The following is a 20,369-nucleotide window of genomic DNA, read 5'->3' on the forward strand; positions in this document are numbered from 1 at the left end:
CTCATCTGAAATCATCTTTGATGGTAAGATGAAGCCTGTGAGCGAAGCACCTCTCACGCTTTGGAAAGGATCCTTCATCATTAGTGGTGAAGTAGCTGGGCTCCTGCTCATCAGTATCAGCTCAGACACTCGCTTTGCCAGAGACAGCTGAACAATCAACGATGGCCAGTGGAGATCATGGATATTTAGAGTGCGCTAAATTATAAGAAAGTTCTGTACTTCTACTCAATATATAAACTCCACCTACACTATATGGACAAAAGTATTGGGACACCTGCTCAGTCACTGTTTCTTCTGAAATCAAGGGTTTCAAAATAGTCGATCCTGCTTTTGTTGGAGTAACTGTCTCTACTGTCCAGAGAATAAGGCCTCAACTCATCCCAAAAGTACTGGATGGAGCTCCACCATCATCCCAGAGAACACGGTTCTTCCACACCTGCCCAGCTCATCAATGCTGAGGGGCTTTATATCCCTCTACTAGCCCATGCCTGGCATTACGGTACAGTGCTGGGGAGTCCTAGGGACTAGACAAGCTGTGTGTGTGTCTGTGTGCATTTGCACATCTGTGTCAGCAATGGATGCAACTTAAAGTAACCAAATGCATTAATTAGATGGGGTGTCCACAAACATTTGGACATATAGTGTGCATTAGGCATGTTCTATAGGGATACCATTGTAGGCCTTGAGCCTATCTGTTGCTGCACAGATTCTCAGCCCTCCTCTACCCTAAGGAACGCATTGGTTTAACATTGTAGAAGAAAAATGTTCTTTGAATGTTCCTCAAGGAACTTATTTGTTTAACAGTATAGAAGAAAAATGTTCTTTAAAGGTTCCTCAAGGAACTTATTCCTTTAACATTGTAGTAGATAAATGTTCTTTGAAGGTTCCTCAAGAAACTTATTTGTTTAACATTGTAGAAGAAAAAATGTTCTTTGAAGGTTCCTCAAGAAACTTATTTTTTTAACATTGTAGAAGAAAAAATGTTCTTTGAAGGTTCCTCAAGGAACTTATTCCTTTAACATTGTAGTAGAAAAATGTTCTTTGAAGGTTCCTCAAGGAACTTATTCGTTTAACAGTGTAGAAGAAAAATGTTCTTTGAAGGTTCCTCAAGAAACTTATTTGTTTAACATTGTAGAAGAAAAAATGTTCTTTGAAGGTTCCTCAAGGAACTTATTCGTTTAACATTGTAGAAGAAAAATGTTCTTTGAAGGTTCCTCAAGGAACTTATTGTTTAACATTGTAGAAGAAAAATGTTCTTTGATGGTTCCTCAAGGAACTTATTCATTTAACAGTGTAGAAGAAAAATGTTCTTTGAAGGTTCCTCAAGGAACTTATTGTTTAACATTGTAGAAGAAAAATGTTCTTTAAAGGTTCCTCAAGGAACTTATTCCTTTAACATTGTAGTAGAAAAATGTTCTTTGAAGGTTCCTCAAGGAACTTATTCGTTTAACAGTGTAGAAGAAAAATGTTCTTTAAAGGTTCCTCAAGGAACTTATTAGTTTAACATTGTAGAAGAAAAAATGTTCTTTGAAGGTTCCTCAAGGAACTTATTCGTTTAACAGTGTAGAAGAAAAATGTTCTTTGAAGGTTCCTCAAGGAACTTATTTGTTTAACACTGTAGAAGAAAAATGTTCTTTCAAGGTTCCTCAAGGAACTTATTGTTTAACATTGTAGAAGAAAAATGTTCTTTGACGGTTCCTCAAGGAACTTATTCATTTAACAGTGTAGAAGAAAAATGTTCTTTGAAGGTTCCTCAAGGAACTTATTGTTTAACATTGTAGAAGAAAAATGTTCTTTCAAGGTTCCTCAAAGCACCTTAAGAGGTTCGCCCACAGTTTCAATCTGAAGAACCCATAAAAGTTTCAGTGGTCACTGGTCACAGCTCAGTGGAGTAAGCTCCATCAAACACTGTGGTACAATGGTACCTGCAGAACGTTTGAGAACCTCTGGACTAGAAGACGACATTAAAGCTTAAGGTGCTTTTCTGAAAGTGTGCAGTGCATTTTGCTCCAGACCTGCCATGTGTTTCATCGGTCATTCCCACTCGTGAGCACAGTTGGTAAAGTCGCGCTGGATCACAGTGGAGTGAGGAGGTTGTGGTACTGTAGCTAGGATATGGTTGCCACGGCGACGGCACATACTACTGAAAGAACTCATCATTGGTGGCTAGCTGGGATTTGGAGTGTGTAGTAAGACGAAGTGTAAGAACATTAAGCTCTCAGCTGAGGATGAAAAGTGAAAAGAAGATCAAGAATCTTTTTGATTTGATCAAATTTAAATTGATCTACACTCTAAAACATAAAGGTGCTATAAAGGTTCTTTGAACAATGTCATAAAAGAACCAGTTTTGGTTCCACAAAGAACCATTTTTGTAATAGAGATGAGACTTTTAAACTGATAAAGAAGAAAGGTGCATCGAGAAATAGTCTTTAGGGTCTTTTAAAAGTTCTTCACACTCCTTCACACATTCCTTTTACAAGCACGGTTCTTTACAGAACCAAAAGTGGTTCTTCAATGACAACCACTTGTAGCACTTAAGAGTGTTATGATCACTTGTTGGTTCCCTTCTGTTTTATATATTATATTTGAATCCATTCATATTCTTTAAAACTCTTATGCATTTCAATTAATTCTATTATATTAAATTATGTTCTATTATTTACACCTTTTATTCTGTAGGATTTTATTTTGTTACTTTTGTTTCCATAGCTTCTATTTATTTGGTGTGACTTGACTTGGATGGTCCACTGTAGATGCCTCATAGATGCTCACCTGACTTTTAGCTAACCTTCAGCTGAATGTCTATTAAATTCACCTGAACTCTAAGATGAATGTCAATGACTGTCTACTGAATGTAACCCTGCACCTAATCCTAATCCTAACCTTGGTCTTAACCTTAACCCTAACCTTACCCTTTAATCCTAACCTTAGTCCTAACCCTAACCTTAGTCCTAACCCTAACCTCTACCTTAACCTAAACCTAAACCTAAACCCTAACCCCTACCCCTAAACCCAACCCCTAACCCTTACACCTAAACGAAACCCTAACCCTCACTCTACCCTCAGCCTAACCCTAAACCTTACCCTTAACATAGGCTTGGTTGGGTCCAACCAGTGAGTCAGAGCACATAAGAAATACATTTCTTAAAATACAACGATCAGATTTTAACATTAAACCTAACCTTAATCCTAACCTTAAACTTAACCATAAACCTAATCTTCAACCTAACCTTAACCTTAAACCTAACCTTAAACCTAACCTTAAACCTAATCTTCAACCTAATCTTCAACCTAACCTTAAACCTAATCTTCAACCTAACCTTAAACCTAAACTTAAACCTAACCTTAAACGTAACCATAAACCTAACCTTCAACCTAACCTTAACCTTAAACCTTACCTTAAGCCTAACCTTAAACATAACCATAAACCTAATCTTCAACCTAAACTTAACCTTAAACCTAACCTTAAACCTAACCTTAAACGTAACCTTAAACCTAACCTTCAACCTAACCTTAACCTTAAACCTAACCTTAAGCCTAACCTTAAACATAACCTTAAACCTAACCTTAACCTTAACCCTAACCCTAATTTATACCTTAACCCTAACCCTAACCTTAACCCTAACCCTAACTTTAACCTTAACCCTAACCCTAACCTTAACCCTAACCCTAATTTATACCTTAACCCTATCCCTAACCCTATCCCTAACCCTAACCCTAATTTTAACCTTAACCCTAACCCTAACCCTAATTTTAACCTTAACCCTAACCCTAATTTTAACCTTAACCCTAACCCTAACCTTAACCCTAACCCTAATTTTAACCTTAAACCTAACCCTAATTTTAACCTTAACCCTAACCCTAACCCTAATTTTAACCTTAACCCTAACCCTAATTTTAACCTTAACCCTAACCCTAACCTTAACCCTAACCCTAATTTTAACCTTAAACCTAACCCTAATTTTAACCTTAACCTTAAACCTAACCCTAATTTTAACCTTAACCCTAACCCTAACCCTAATTTTAACCTTAACCCTAACCCTAACCCTAACCTTAACCTTACCCATAAATCTAACCCTGAAGGGTAATGTTACTTAAAATCCTCTTCTGTTTATTCTAATGAACTCTATTATTTTCTATTCAGCTCTATTCGATGCTTTATACGTTGTATGAAATGGGGTCAGCTTTGCTCTGGAAAAGTGAAAAAAGTCAAATCTCAGCATGTAAATTCACTCAGACAGTTTCTCCTGCATCGCCTCCTCATTGACTTTTTCCCCTCTTCCTGTTTTCCGTCATCCTTTCATCCTCTCCTCTTCCTGTGGTAGACGACGCTCCCCGAGGTGAAGCTGTTCTCTGGAGCACCATTACCATCCCGTAACTAGATCAGCATTTAAACCAATTTGGGGGTTGACGTAAGTCTTGGGTTTTAGCAGTAATGGAGCACATTTGAAGCTCAAAGGCAAACACACACACACACACACACACACACACACACACACACACACACACACACGTACTTGTGTGATCTTTTTCCTGCAGTTCCTCCTGGTCCTGCTCCACAGTCGTGGGCTTGGATGATGAAGGTGTATTCTCTCTGATGCTCGCAGTCGATTGGGCGTCGTGCCCGCAGCTGCCCCTCCCCTGACGTCCTGTTCAGGACCACTGCCTCGAATGGAGCGTCCAGGCCATACACTCGAAATGCACAGATCTCCCCTAGAGACACACACACACACACACACACACACACACACACACACACACACACACACATACAAATATTAGAATAGCTCCAAATTTCTCCACACGGATGGTTGTTCTTCTGATTTGGCAGGAGAGATCTGGTTTGTTGAGTTGGCACACTTACTTTCGTCGTCACACACACACACACACACACACACACACACACACTCACACACACACACACACACAATAGGGATGCACTGATCCCAGTCCGGATACTGATTCCAATACTGATGACCATACAGTGTGCAGAAAAAGAGGATGGAAATGAAAGGTTCCGTACTTTTCTCTCTTTGCCTGTCCTGCTCTCAGTTTTCCCTTTTTCTGCCTGTGTGTGTGTGTGTGTATGTGTGTGTGTGTGTGTGTGTGGGTGGGCATAAATGAACTACTGCTGGCCAGCACTGATAAGACTGAGTGTATTTTCCACACCACTCTATTCTTCTCTTTCATCTTCATCCAGAATAATCCCCCTCTCACCTTAAACACAGCGCTTAAAAAGAGAGAGAGAGAGGGAGAGAGAGAGAGAGAGAGAGAGAGAGAGAGAGGGAGAGAATGGTAGGAAAGGAGGGCGAGAGAGACTTTGAGAGATTTTTGAATGAGTGTCTTTTACCGCTTTAACTCTAATGAGTTACTGGATGCCGTAAAATGAGGTTAGATACAATAGAACTGAGTAAGGCCTCTCTCTCTCTCTCTCTCTCTCTCTCTCTATCTCTCTCTCTCTTTCTCTCTCTCTCTCTCTCTCTCTCTTTCTCTCTCTCTCTCTCTCTCTCTTTCTCTCTCTCTCTCTCTCTCACTCTAATATATATATATATATATATATATATATATTCTATTTAGTTACATTTAGCTGTATTTCATTCTGTTCTATTCTTTTAAACTTTTATTCTAGCAGGTTTGTTTTATTCATTTTTTATAGTTGTATTTTAATTACTTCTATTTTATTATATTCTATTCTTTAAAACTTCTATTTGATCAGATGTTTTGGTTTCATTCAGTTTTATAGTGTAATTTCTAATGTAATTTAATTTATTTTAATTTATTTATTTATTTAATTCAGTAATTCAGAATAGTTTAGTTTGTATTTTCTTCTATTCTATTCTAGTATGATTACATTCTAGTTTCATTTTAGTTTTTCATATTTTAATTCCTTCTATTCTACTCGTCTCTTTTCTGTTCATTAAAGTCTTACTCCATAAAATTCTATACATTTCTTTTCTTTTTTATTTTTTGTAAACGGAGCTTTAATCCATTCTGTTTTTTTCTTTAAAACTTAATATTAGATTCTGCTTTGGTTTTTAGACTGACCTGTATTTTAATTCATCCTACTCTACTCTCTTATTTCTATTCTAATCTTTAAAACAGCACTTTAAACTCTTAAATAGAATCTAACACTTATTGCATTTTGTTTATTTCCTGTTTTTCTGGGTTCTGTAAGATGTATTTTCATTTTGTTCTCTTCAATTCTACTTTATTCTTTGCAAATCTTACTTTATTACACCTGGTTTTGTTTTAATTCTGCTTTTTTTTGCATTTCATTTCATTCAGTTCTACTCAGTTCTATTGTATTATTGAAAAATTCTATTGTATTGAAACTGTTAGACTGGTTTTAATATTTATATTATTATACTTTACTATACTTTCTTTATTACATTCTGCTGCTTTATTTTGTTTTTATCTATGGTGTAATATGTATTTTTATTCATACAACTCGTTTCTATTCCATACTTTAAAACTCTATTCAACAGAATGTTATTAAATTTTCTTTTTATCAGATTTTGTTTTTTTTATTTTGTATTTTAATTCATCCTTTTTAATTCTATTCTTTAAAACTCTTCTATTTTCAGATTCTAATTTGTTTTCTTTTCTATTCTGTAAACTTTATTTTAATCAGTTTTATTTTACTCTATTCTATTTTCCACACCAGTCGTCTTCATCCAGAATAATGCTGCAGATAGGTCTGAGTAAAGCCTCTCTCTCTCTCTCTCTCTCTCTCTCTCTCTCTCTCTCTCTCACACACACACACACACACACACTCCCTCTCGCTACAGTACACATACATCTCTGCTTACACTTACACTGCTTTCATAAATTCACTCTGACACGTTTATCTGAAATTGGAGAACTTTCGTCAGACTGCCCTCGAGACCCCTCACACGAGCTCGCAAAAAGTTACGGTCACTTTTGGCAATTTCATCACGTAACTCAGGCTGAAGTTGCTGTCTGACCAGTGGCCGGCTGCCAGGTCCACTGTTTAAGGCAGTCGACCGCTCTGGAGCACTTTGGCCATCTCGCAGTGTTCTAGCCTCGGGGGCTGGAGTGTGCTCTCAGCAAACATCATGATGAATTTCCCAGTGACTGTGACTGAATTCCGGGTTACGGGGAGGGTTTGGCGTCCGAAGGCGAGGTTTCTCAGGGAGTTTGGCCAGTGGGATATCTTCTAACTCTAAGAGGCCGTTTACGTTGTGTATTAACATGCATGACACTAGATGTTTAATCACAGCTGGCAGTATTACAGAGTTCCCTTGTGGGTCATTCATCTATTGTTCCTGAACCCCTTAGAACTGTCTTTGGAGTGGTTCTAGTCTAAGAAGAAAATATATAACTAGGTAAAGAACCATTTATGCTTTCAATTGATTCTTTGAGTTGGTACATTTCTATCCAGAACCATTTTCTTTACTAAAGGAACCATTGGAGAACCCTTTTTTGCTGCATGGATTTGTTGCATTGGTTTCTCTCTTTGGTCATCCATGCTCTTAGAGAGGCTCTCCTTGGAGTCTTGGTTCCTCTCACTGGTTCACCTCATGTTCTTAGTGACTATTGGTTCTTCTAAGTGGTTCCTCCTCATGCTCCTGTTGATTCTTGGTTCCCCTCCATGGTTCTTGATAATGTTTATAAGAAGTTTGTTGTTGAGTCTATGTTCTTCTCTGTGGTTCTTCTTCATGTTCTTAGAGATTTCTCCTGTTTAGTATTGGTTCCCCTCACTGGCTCTTGATAATGTTTATAGACAGTTTCTGCTGTTCATTCTTGGTTCCCCTCCCTGGTTCTTGATAATGTTTATAAGGAGTTTTTATTTTCTGTTGAGTCTTTGTTTCCCTCACTGATTCTGGTTCTTGTTTATAGGGAGTGTCTCCCGTTGACTATTGGTTCTTCTCTGTGGTTCTTCCTCATGCTCTTAGAGAATTTCTGCTGTTGAGTCTTGGTTCCCTTCAAGGGTTCTTGATCATGTTAATAGATAAATTCTCCCGTTGACTATTGGTTCTTCTCTGTGGTTCTTCCTTATGGTCTTAAAGAGTTCTCCTGTTGAGTCTGTCTGCTGTTGAGTCTTGGTTCCCCTCACTGGTTCTTCCTTGTGTTCTTAGGAAGTTTCTGCTGTTGACTATTGGTTCTTCTTAGTGGTTCTTCCTTATGCTCCTAGATATTTCTCCTGTTTAGCCTAGGTTCCCCTCACTGGTTCTTGATCATGTTTATAGGGAGTGTCTCCCATTGAATATTGGTTCTTCTCTGGTTCTTCGTCATGGTCTTAGAGAGTTTCTGCTGTTACGTTTTGGTTCCCCTCCTTGGTTCTTCCTCAAAGGGAGTTTCTGCTGTTGACTATTGGTTCTTCTCTGTGGTTCTTCCTCATGCTCTTAGAGATTTCTCCTGTTTAGCCTAGGTTCCCCTCACTGGTTCTTGATAATGTTTATAAGGAGTTTCTCCCGTTGACTATTGGTTCCTCTTAGTGGTTCTTCTTGGTTCAATGAACAGCAGTTCGGTAAGAGTGTTTCTGTAAGTGTGGTCAGTTAAGTCGTCCTCTCCTCCGTTCCACAACAGATGCAGTCGGGTAGAGTAGAGGAATCTGACTGACTCTGGAAAATTCAGCAGTTAGGAAATGCATGAGCATTACAGCTCAGCTTAAGAGTCTCCAGAGGGGGCATGACTGTGTGATAGGGCAGTCTCAGGTGAACCTGTAATGGATACTACAAGAGTTTAAACCTCTTACTGGGGTCAACCTGGACACTGCTGTCAACCGAAATGTACCACAGCATGCTGCCGTTCAGTTCAAAGAAAATCGAGTGAGAGAGAGAGAGAGAGAGAGAGTAGTTCCTTATTTAAATTCAATTCATGTGCACATTATATTGACAAAAGTATTGGGACACCTGCTCATTCCTTGTTTCTTCCAAAACTAAGGGTGTTAAAAAGAGTTGATCCGGCTTTCGTTGGAGTGACTGTCTCCACTGTCCAGAATAGAAGGCTTTCTACTAGATTTTGGAGAAGCATTACTGTGAGTATTTGATTGCATTCAGCGACAACCGCATTAGTGAGGTCGTCAGGATCTTGGATGATAATGACCTCCCCACCTCATCATCCTAAACTCCGCAACTCATTGCAAATGTATCGGATGGAGCATCCTCCACCATGCTTCCAGAGAACACAGTTCTTCCACTGCTCCACAGCTCAACGCTGGGGGGCTTTATACCCCTCTAGCCAACGCCTGGCATTAGGCAGCATGGTGCCAATAGGTTCATCATGTTTATCTGCTCCAGAGAGTCCTATTCTATTGGCAGTATGTCTCTACAGGGTAGTAGACAAGCTGTGTGTGTGTAACTTAAAGTAGCTGAATGCATTTATCTGAAGGGGTGTCCATAAATATTTGGACATAGTGTTTTTCACTTTTTGACATAATGTGAATCTGGCAGTTGTGATTTACATTGTTTAAGAATTTCCTGATGAACGGCCCAATAGAAATGCTCCAACTTTGCTTGGAATAGAATCTTTTTACATTGACTTCCATTGAAAGTTAAGAAGGTTCTTTGCTTCTTCTGTAAAGTTGACATTTTGGAGATACCAGGTTTTGTGTGACAGCAATGATATGGTATTTTTACTCAAACAAACGAGCCAAGCTCTTCAGATGTTACGTCACTGTAATTAATGCTAAGACGTACTAGCCAGAGCAGTGTTAATCAGCAGCTCCTTAACTCACACCCTCGTCCTGATTGGGAAACGAGCAGAGTGGACAACCTTCAGCATTACCGAGTCTGTAGGACGTCCAGAGCCACCGAGGCTGGAGTTAGTTTGTAACTTCATTAACAACAATTTTCTCTCTTCTTGTCTTCCACACACAGCTGCAGGCCTGAGATAGTGTGTGTGTGTGTGTGTGTGTGTAAGTTGTGAGATTTTGAGTGGAGCCATAATGAAATGTGATGTAATCAAACTCGTTATAGAATTAGTCAAGCAAGAGCCGAGCAAGAAATTACACTCAGCACAGGCTGGTCAGAAACCGGGATAACAATTAACACCAGACAATACCCCCCCAGCTATTCCAGAGAGTGTGTGAGTGTGTGTGAGTGTGTGAGTGTGTGTGAGTGTGTGTGTGTGTGTGTGTGTGTGTGTTAAAATTCTAATTAAAACTGTAATAAAAATGAAACTGTTCCAAACACAGAAAGGAGAGCTTGTTGGACTTGAACATGAACGGCTCATCTGTTCTCTCCTCTCCATTTTCCTCCTTCATCCCCCTCCTTTACTCTCCTTCATCCTCCTTTACTCTCCTTCATCCTCCTTTACTCTCCTTCTTCATCCCCCTCCTTTACTCTCCTTCATCCTCCTTTACTCTCCTTCTTCATCCCCCTCCTTTACTCTCCTCCTCCATCCTCCTTTACTCTCCTCCTCCATCCCCCTCCTTTATTCTCCTCCTCCATTCTTCTTTACTCTCCTCCTCCATCCTCCTTTACTCTCCTCCTCCATCCGCCTCCTTTACTCTCCTCCTTCACCCTCATCCTTTACTCTCCTCCTCCATTCTTCTTTACTCTCCTCCTCCATCCCCCTCCTTTATTCTCCTCCTCCATCCGCCTCCTTTACTCTCCTCCTCCATCCCCCTCCTTTATTCTCCTCCTCCATCCGCCTCCTTTATTCTCCTCCTCCATCCTCCTTTACTCTCCTCCTCCATCCCCTCCTTTACTCTCCTCCTCCATTCCCCTCCTTTACTCTCCTCCTTCACCCTCATCCTTTACTATCCTCCTCCATTCTTCTTTACTCTCCTCCTCCATCCGCCTCCTTTACTCTCCTCCTTCACCCTCATCCTTTACTCTCCTCCTTCCCCCTTATCCTTTACTCTCCTCCTCCATCCCCCTCCTTTACTCTCCTCCTCCATCCTCCTTTATTCTCCTCCTTCATCCCCTCCTTTACTCTCCTCCTCCATTCTTCTTTACTCTCCTCCTTCATCCTCCTTTACTTTCCTCTTTCCTCCTCCTTTACTCTCCTCCTTCATCCCCTCCTTCCCCCTTATCCTTTACTATCCTCCTCCATTCTTCTTTACTCTCCTCCTTCATCCTCCTTTATTCTTCTCCTGCACCCGCCTCCTTTACTCTCCTCCTCCATCCGCCTCCTTTACTCTCCTCCATCCTCCTTTATTCTCCTCCTTCATCCGCCTCCTTTATTCTTCTCCTTCATCCCCTCCTTTACTCTCCTCCTCCATCCCCCTCCTTTACTCTCCTCCTCCATCCTCCTTTATTCTCCTCCTTCATCCCCTCCTTTACTCTCCTCCTTCTCCCTTATCCTTTACTCTCCTCCTTCCCCCTTATCCTTTACTCTCCTCCTCCATCCCCCTCCTTTACTCTCCTCCTCCATCCTCCTTTATTCTCCTCCTTCATCCCCTCCTTTACTCTCCTCCTCCATTCTTCTTTACTCTCCTCCTTCATCCTCCTTTACTTTCCTCTTTCCTCTTCCTTTACTCTCCTCCTTCATCCCCTCCTTCCCCCTTATCCTTTACTATCCTCCTCCATTCTTCTTTACTCTCCTCCTTCATCCTCCTTTACTCTCCTCCTCCATCCTCCTCCTTTATTCTCCTCCTGCACCCGCCTCCTTTACTCTCCTCCTCCATCCGCCTCCTTTACTCTCCTCCATCCTCCTTTACTCTCCTCCTCCATCCTCCTTTACTCTCCTCCTTTATCCCCTCCTTTACTCTCCTCCTCCATCCTCCTTTACTCTCCTCCTCCATCCACCTCCTTTACTCTCCTCCATCCTCCTTTACTCTCCTCCTCCATTCTCCTTTACTCTCCTTCTTCATCCCCCTCCTTTACTCTCCTCCTCACCCTCATCCTTTACTCTCCTCCTCCATTCTTCTTTACTCTCCTCCTCCATCCTCTTTTACTCTCCTCCTCCATCCTCCTTTACTCTCCTCCTCCATCCGCCTCCTTTACTCTCCTCCTTCACCCTCATCCTTTACTCTCCTCCTCCATTCTTCTTTACTCTCCTCCTCCATCCGCCTCCTTTACTCTCCTCCTCCATCCCCCTCCTTTACTCTCCTCCTCCATCCTCCTTTATTCTCCTCCTTCATCCCCTCCTTTACTATCCTCCTCCATTCTTCTTTACTCTCCTCCTCCATCCTCCTTTATTCTCCTCCTTCATCCTCTCCTTTACTCTCCTCCTTCCCCCTTATCCTTTACTATCCTCCTCCATTCTTTTTTACTCTCCTCCTTCATCCTCCTTTACTCTCCTCCTCCATCCTCCTCCTTTATTCTCCTCCTGCACCCGCCTCCTTTACTCTCCTCCTCCATCCGCCTCCTTTACTCTCCTCCATCCTCCTTTACTCTCCTCCTCCATCCTCCTTTACTCTCCTCCTTCATCCCCTCCTTTACTCTCCTCCTCCATCCTCCTTTACTCTCCTCCTCCATCCACCTCCTTTACTCTCCTCCATCCTCCTTTACTCTCCTCCTCCATTCTCCTTTACTCTCCTTCTTCATCCCCCTCCTTTACTCTCCTCCTCACCCTCATCCTTTACTCTCCTCCTCCATTCTTCTTTACTCTCCTCCTCCATCCTCTTTTACTCTCCTCCTCCATCCGCCTCCTTTACTCTCCTCCTTCACCCTCATCCTTTACTCTCCTCCTCCATTCTTTTTTACTCTCCTCCTTCATCCTCCTTTACTCTCCTCCTCCATCCTCCTCCTTTATTCTCCTCCTGCACCCGCCTCCTTTACTCTCCTCCTCCATCCGCCTCCTTTACTCTCCTCCATCCTCCTTTACTCTCCTCCTCCATCCTCCTTTACTCTCCTCCTTCATCCCCTCCTTTACTCTCCTCCTCCATCCTCCTTTACTCTCCTCCTACATCCACCTCCTTTACTCTCCTCCATCCTCCTTTACTCTCCTCCTCCATTCTCCTTTACTTTCCTCCTTCATCCTTCTTTTCTCTCCTTCACCCCCCTCCTTCACCCTCCTGCTTTACTATCCTCCTTTCTCCTCCTTTACTCTCTTTGTTCTTTTCTCTTCTCTTCAGCTTTTCTGCTCTCTTATATCGTATCTTCTAGTATCTTCTCTTCTCCTGTTTCTCCTGCCTGTCTTCTCCTCTCCTCTCTTCTTGTCTCTTCTCATATCGTCTCATACCCTCTTGTATCTCTTATCTTCTTGGTTCCTCTCATGTCTTCTCATACTCTTTTCCTCTGCTCTCTTTTCTCTTCTTCTTTTTTTTAGGATTCTCTACTTATGTTGTGGTTTTGCTCTTGGGCTGAACTTGCAAGGATGGCCTGATCCGGCCATGTCGGTCAGTTGTTGGTCACTTGTAAATGATTTAGCGGGCAGTGGAACAGCTGATTTCGAATTTTCCACGAGGGGTAACAAGAAACCTCTTCTCAGACTCAATGGTTTGCATGGGGTGTCCTAAGACTGAGCTTCAGAACACTGTACTGTGAATCCACAAACCCATTGGTTAGTTTTTTCCTCCCTTCATCCCCAACATCCTTCCCTCCTCTCCTCTTCAGATCTTCGCTGCTCCAGTGAGGAGTGAGAGCAGGACAAACACTCCAGCATCCGGAGCCAAAACAGCTAAAGCAATTACACCCAACACTCAATCGAATCGATACTGGCTCATTCACTGCCGAGTGTAGAACAGCCTCCAGGACTTAAACCCATTAAACTGACACACTCACACACACACTCAGACACACACACACACACACACACACATACACACCACATTTAGTGCTGATTACGGTTAAGCATCCATGTCTAACGATACAATCGAGTGTAAAACCTGCTCCAGGCTGTTAGTGTGTGTATGAGAATGTCTTTTTAAACAGTAAGACTAAATACAGACCGTACACCATATACACTGTGTGGCCAAAAGTATCCGGACAGCTCTTTTCATTAAATGCTGAATGCTGACACACAGGCTGTGCATGCCCAGCTTGCACCATGTCCATAGAAAAGCACTCTCTGGAACAGAAGATGAGCCTGTGGGTTCATGGGTGGTATTGAAGAACCAGATGTGGTCTTTGCTGACATATATGTGCAAATGCACACACAAACACAGCTTGTCTAGTCCCTGTAGAGAAGTACTGCCAATAGAATAGGACTCTCTGGTAACTCTCTGATAAACATCATGACCCTATTGGCACCATGCTGCCATAATGCCAGGCATGGGCTAGAGGGGTATACAGCCCCCCAGCCTTGAGGAGCTGTGGAGCAGTGGAAGAGCTGTGTTCTCTGGAAGGATGGTGGGGATCCATCCAATACTTTTTTTGGGGAGTTGAGGAGATGATGAGGTGGGGTGGTGATCATTATCCAACATCCTGACCTCTCTAATGCACTTTTTGATGAATGCAATCAAATCCTCACAGCAATGCTCCTACAAATTCTAGTAGAAAGCCTTCTTCTCTGGACAGTAGAGATTACAGTTATTCCGACAAAAGCAGGATCAGCTCTTTTTAATACCTTTGATTTCTGAAGGAGCAATGAATAAGCAGGTGTCCCAATACTTTTGTCCATATAGGGTAATTCTTTAAGCTTAGTATTTTCCTTGGGGAATCTCTATTTAAAATGCTGCACAGTCCTGGGAACAATCCCCTTAAACACATCATATCATATTCAATAAATCATGAACGGGACGACATGGGTCGGAAATAGCATCCAGCGTTGCGCACAGTACATCCACACTCAGAGCCATGAATATAGATGACAGGATAAACATGACAAGCAGGTCTCTGAGGGATCAACACATTCATCTACAACATATACAGCCCCATACTGGCATACACACATACTATACCCACATACCCACAGCGGTTATGACTGACACGTACTGCTCTATATTTCCTGTACTAGTTGTCAGATTGACACCGTGCCTTTCTCTTGCGGAGACGTCTCCTCAGACTGTTTTCTTTATATTAATGAATAAAAACAAGTGTATTACAGCAGCAAGCGTCAGGATAAAGCACTGCTAATGGCCATAAGATTATATGACATAGACAAAAGTATTGGGACACCTGCTCGTTCATTGTTTCTTCTGAAATCAAGGGTATTAAAAAGAGTTTCTCTTGCTTTTGTTGGGGTAACTGTATCTACTGTCCAGGGAAGAAGAAGGCTGTTTACTAGATTTTGGTGGAGCATTGCTGTGAGGATTTGATTGCATTCGTCAAAAAGTGCATTAGTGAGGTCAGGACGTTGGATAATGATCACCACCCCACCTCATCATCCCCAACTCATCCCAACAAAAAAGCATTGGATGGATGCCCACCATGTCAAGGAAAGAAGGCTTTCTACTAGATTTTGGAGGAGCACTGCTGTGAGGATTTGATAGCATTCAGTGTTAAGAGCGTTAGTGAGGTCAGGATGTTGGATGATGATCAGCACCACACCTCACCTCATCCCAAAAGTACTTGATGGAGCTCCACCATCCATCATTCCATAGAACACAGTTCTTCCACTGCTCCACAGCTCAATGCTGGGGGGGCTTTATACCCCTCTAGCCCATGCCTGGCATTAGGCAGCATGATTATCTGCTTCAGAAAGTCCTATTCTATTGGCAATACGTCTCTACAGGAAATATAGACAAGCTGTGTGTGCAATGGGTGCAACTTAAAGTACCTGTACGCATTCATTAAAAAAAGGGTGTCCACAAACATTTGGCCGTATAGTAGGCCGAATATCTGCTTTTCCATTTGCTTATTTAGTCTCGTCCACACACTTTCATTCAGTATCCTTCAGAAAGTCAATATGTCATTTTCTCTCAATCTATTTTCTCACCCATTCAGTCTCCTCTCGCTCGCCCACTCTCTCTTTCCCTCTCTGCTTTGTTTTCTCAGTAATCACCTGAAGTAAATGCTGGCAAGGAATAATTTGCTGACACAGCAAAATATACAATTTTCCCCTGTTTTCGTAAATATAGTCAATCAGAAATGACCTGTTTAGTTTAGAATCAGAGAATCAGATGCTAGGCTAATACTGCTAACAAACACTGGACTTAAACTGTCACAAATCACATTTCAGTAAATACACAAACATCTAAACTCGTTTGCTTCAAAAAGTAAAAAAAAAATATTAAATCAGCCTTTTCAGTTTTGCAAAGCTAACATTGCTAACAACCTTAAGCATATGTACACCAATTAGCATTCTAAAAACTGGCCTAAATCATCTCTAATAGACTTCATTATGCAATAAAAAGTGACGGGGTGGTAAATGTCAGTTTAAAAAGGCCAGTGTTTTCCATGTGGTCAAGTTCCTGACCTAGAACATGTCGCACAATCAATTTAACATATATATTTGTTGCATTGTAAGTGTAAACATTCACAAAAAAACCCAAACGGTATTAAATAAAAGGTTTACCATGTCTATTTTGCGTGACAGGGTGGCTGGATTGAGCTTGACAGACCCTGACCAGCAAGAAAAGGCAAAATGTCAGAGGTTTTTAGACTAAAGTAAGTCATAATATGAAGATCTGGATGCTTTGGAAGATGTTTTTTTAAAAGGTTCTTTTAAGGAGGTCCGGCTTTGTTCTCATTTGGGGTTCAACACACTACTGATCAAACACACACAGTGACAGTTAGCACACATGCCCAGAGCGGTGGGCAGCTATTGCTGTGGCGCCCAGGGAGCAGAGAGGATGAAGGGCCTTGCTTAAGGGCCCAACAGTGGCAGCTTGCCGAGCCCATGTATCAAACCCACAACCCTCTCATCAATAGCCTGAAGGTCTAATCGCTGATCCCCCACAGAGCTAGGTTCAGTGTTTTTAGCAATCTTCCATTGCAAAGATACAAACTTCAGACACTGCCTTACTGTAAATAAGGAGAAATGTATTAAATGCAGCATAGCCAATCGAAACAGAGCTAATTTCCATATATTAGAATCAAATGCATGGTCGGCAAGCAGCTTGCTTAATTCTAAAGTGTGGAAAATAGTCATGTTAGGGGTGTTTTTGCTTCATAGAGCCTCATAAATGTCATAAACGAAGCTCTATAAGATAAAATACACAAGAAATGCAGGATATGGGCCCTTGAAAGCTTAAATGTAGTCCATTTTTATACAGTGATCAGCCATAACATTAGTACCATTAGTGACAAGACTGCAAACACTGATCTAAAGCACTGATCTTCATCTGCAGTGGCTCCTGTCATGGGTGAGATCTATATTAGGCAGCAAGCAAACAGTCAATTCTTGAAGGTGATGAAGGTGTTGAAGCAGGAAAAATGGTCAAAAGTAAGAATCGGAGATGAGGACCTAATGTGATGATGTTCTAGATAACATCCAGCAGGTCTTGTGGGATGTTCCCGCTATGCAGTGGTGAATATTTGGTTGGTGTGGCGCAACTGATAACACCACTACCTGCCAGTGATCTACCACACCATGTGGGAGACTGGGGTTCGATTCCCGGTCTGGGTGACTATGCTGCGCTGCACTGATAAGAGTCCTTGGGCAAGACTCCTAACATTACACTGGCCCTCATCTGTAATACCTTGGAGGATTGTAAGTCGCTCTGGATAAGAGCGTCAGCTAAATGCCATAAATGTAAATGAATAGCTACCGAAAGTGCTCTGGGGAAAGACAACCGGTGAACCAGCAATGGGGTCATGGAAACCCACCTTGCAATTAGTCTTGGTGCCAGAGACCACAGCAGGACACCTTCACACAGAGGTCTTGTGGAGTCCCCACCTCAAATGGCAGCACAAGAGGAACCTATTCAATGTTATGGCTGATCAGTGTGAGCTTTCACATCAGCTTAGCAGCTTCAGCGTGAAAACTAAAGAAGCAAAACTTCAGAGGCCAAACATGCCTGGGCTGATGGACTACAGCAGTGGTAAGGGTGAAATGGTGCGCATTAGGTTTTTCGCCGGACTATCACTTTAACCTTATTTAAGGCTGTCAGTGCCGCGCCGCCCTGCGGCCGTCGGTCAGTTCCAGTTTGAGACAGAACTAATCTACAGCTCAGAGAGGAGATATAAATCTTTAACACATTTACCACATCTCTATCTGGGCTTTAGCTCCGCACATTCATCACCTTCCAGACAAAACACACTTAATCAACGTTTACTGTCTCCCAAAGGCTAGATAAACACTGACACCGCACCCGCACTCGCACAAACACACACTGCCGACAGCCACATTCATCCTGCTGAGAACTGGCCGGGGGAAATCTTGGCCCTGCTTGTTTGATGGCTCTATCTGAAAGGTGTCGGCATTGTGGGTCATTAAAGTGGACGGTGTGTTTGCAAGAGTACACTTGTAAGAGCGCCACACACACATACTCATTTATTCGTCCACAAAAAGGCACGTACACAAATGTTTATTATGTGCCAACATCTTGTAGCCGCAATTACTGGCCATTATATCAGAAACACCTCACCATTTAGCTGCAGATTGTTGGTTTACATTTTTTGATTTTAGTAAGTTGTTTGGGTCACTGCTAGGTTGAAATGTGGTCAGCCACCAAAATAGTCAGTGTGTAATCAGTGTGGCTGAAAATACAGGTGAAAATGCAGCATTTATGGAAAACTCATAAGAACCGGCACTGTAAGTTGCCTTGAGGGCCAGGTCCAGGCTCAGCGGGGGGGGATTTGGGGGAGTGATCTTAGTCGGGTTTCCAGGTGGCATGGTGATTGAGGGATGGTCATGCTGTGGAGCTGTAACTAATCTGAAAGGTTGGTCCAGGTCAAAGTGTGCAGGATTAAGTCGATCCACCATGACTCAATCAGCCCTACTCACAACACTGACCAAGAAGGATTTGCTGCCAGGTTTCTGGACACGGAAAAGGGACATCCAAGGTTGGCTGGACGGTTGGGTCTAAACAGCTAAGGAATAGTACTGGGTCTCCTTTGTCACGTGAAGTCCTAGCATTTCCAAAAGCAGCTCATGATACACATCACACCGTCACACCACTGACTTATTACACACTCCACACTGTTACACCACTGACCTCCAACACACTCCACACTGTCACACCACTGACCTCCACTGACCACTGACCTTCTACTGACCTCCCATTAATACACCACTGACTGATAATACACTTCACACCACCACACTACTGACCTGTAATTTACTCTGCACTGTCACACCACTGACTTATTACACACTCCACACTGTTACATCACTGACCTACAACATACTCCACACTGTCACACCACTGACCTCCAACACACTCCACACTGTTACACCACTGACCTCTAACACACTCCACACTGTGTCACCACTGACCTCCAGCACACTCCACACTGTAACACCACTGACTTATTACACACTCCACACTGTCCCACCACTGACTTCCAACACACTCCACACTGTCACACCACTGACCTCCAACACACTCCACGCTGTGTCACCACTGACCTCCAACACACTTCACACTGTCACACCACTGACCTCCAGCACACTCCACACTGTAACACCACTGACTTATTACACACTCCACACTGTCCCACCACTGACCTCCAACACACTCCACACTGTTACACCACTGTCCTCTAACACACTCCACACTGTCGCACCACTGACCTTCAACACACTCCACACTGTTACACCACTGACCTTCAACATACTCCACACTGTCTCACCACTGACCTCTAACACACTCTACACTGTTATAATAATAATAATAATAATAATAATAATAATAATGAATAGTACATGTACAAACTGGTCTCAGACAGTGGTTCATTTACTGTTGTGTTTAAACCTCGGCCACTAGATGGCAGTGCTGTACTCTGTCTTCAGATTCCACTGATCTGATTGGATAACAATTTTTCTTTTACTCACTTTTTTTGTAGATGATGGTGTGTTATTTGTTTTCCTAAAATTATATTTTTAGAAAATTGCCATCTATCGTCTTGCTTACAGTATCATAATATATTGAATCGTAACCCCTGTAGTGTGCTACATTTTGTATCTCCAGGTTTTTGCCAACACACACCCCTAAAACGGGCTGCGGTCAGTAGCTGTGCACCTATATTGCAGATTTTACTGATAAAATAGCACAGGAGTATGAATACAAGGTCGCGACTCAGCAACAACTGGCAACACGCTGTAGAAACACACACCGAGCTGCACTAATTACTGTTTCTTCAGCCCTCATTAAGAAGATTCTTCACATTTTGAAATAATAAACAGAAGCCAAGGCAGTTTTCTCATTAACAACACACTGTGAGACTTAACAGAACACACACACACACACACATAAAGGCATGCACAAACACTGGCACACACACACACACACACACACACACACACACCGTCTGTTAATGAATCTGTTAATGAGCAGAATGAGAAAGACATGTACAAAAACAATGAGCTTATGATTCTAAAAGTGTGTTACTCTGTGTTCTTTCTGGGAAGATATATAGTCTATAGTGCCGCTGCTAAACGCTAACGCTAACCCCAACTCACGCTTACAC

General features: G+C 42.1%; 1 protein-coding gene across 1 annotated transcript in view; it reads right to left on the reverse strand.

The window, feature by feature from the left end:
* clstn2b (calsyntenin 2b) overlaps positions 1-20,369 on the reverse strand; it is a gene marked incomplete at its 5' end in the record, with an annotated part of 119,113 nt that overhangs the window by 85,821 nt on the left and 12,923 nt on the right. Inside the window, one exon of the mRNA XM_072690961.1 lies at positions 4,518-4,713. Coding sequence (XP_072547062.1) covers positions 4,518-4,713 — 196 coding nt within the window. The remainder of the gene's footprint in view (positions 1-4,517; positions 4,714-20,369) is intronic.

Source organism: Salminus brasiliensis, chromosome 11 (assembly GCF_030463535.1).
Source record: "Salminus brasiliensis chromosome 11, fSalBra1.hap2, whole genome shotgun sequence".
NCBI classification, from domain to species: domain Eukaryota; kingdom Metazoa; phylum Chordata; class Actinopteri; order Characiformes; family Bryconidae; genus Salminus; species Salminus brasiliensis.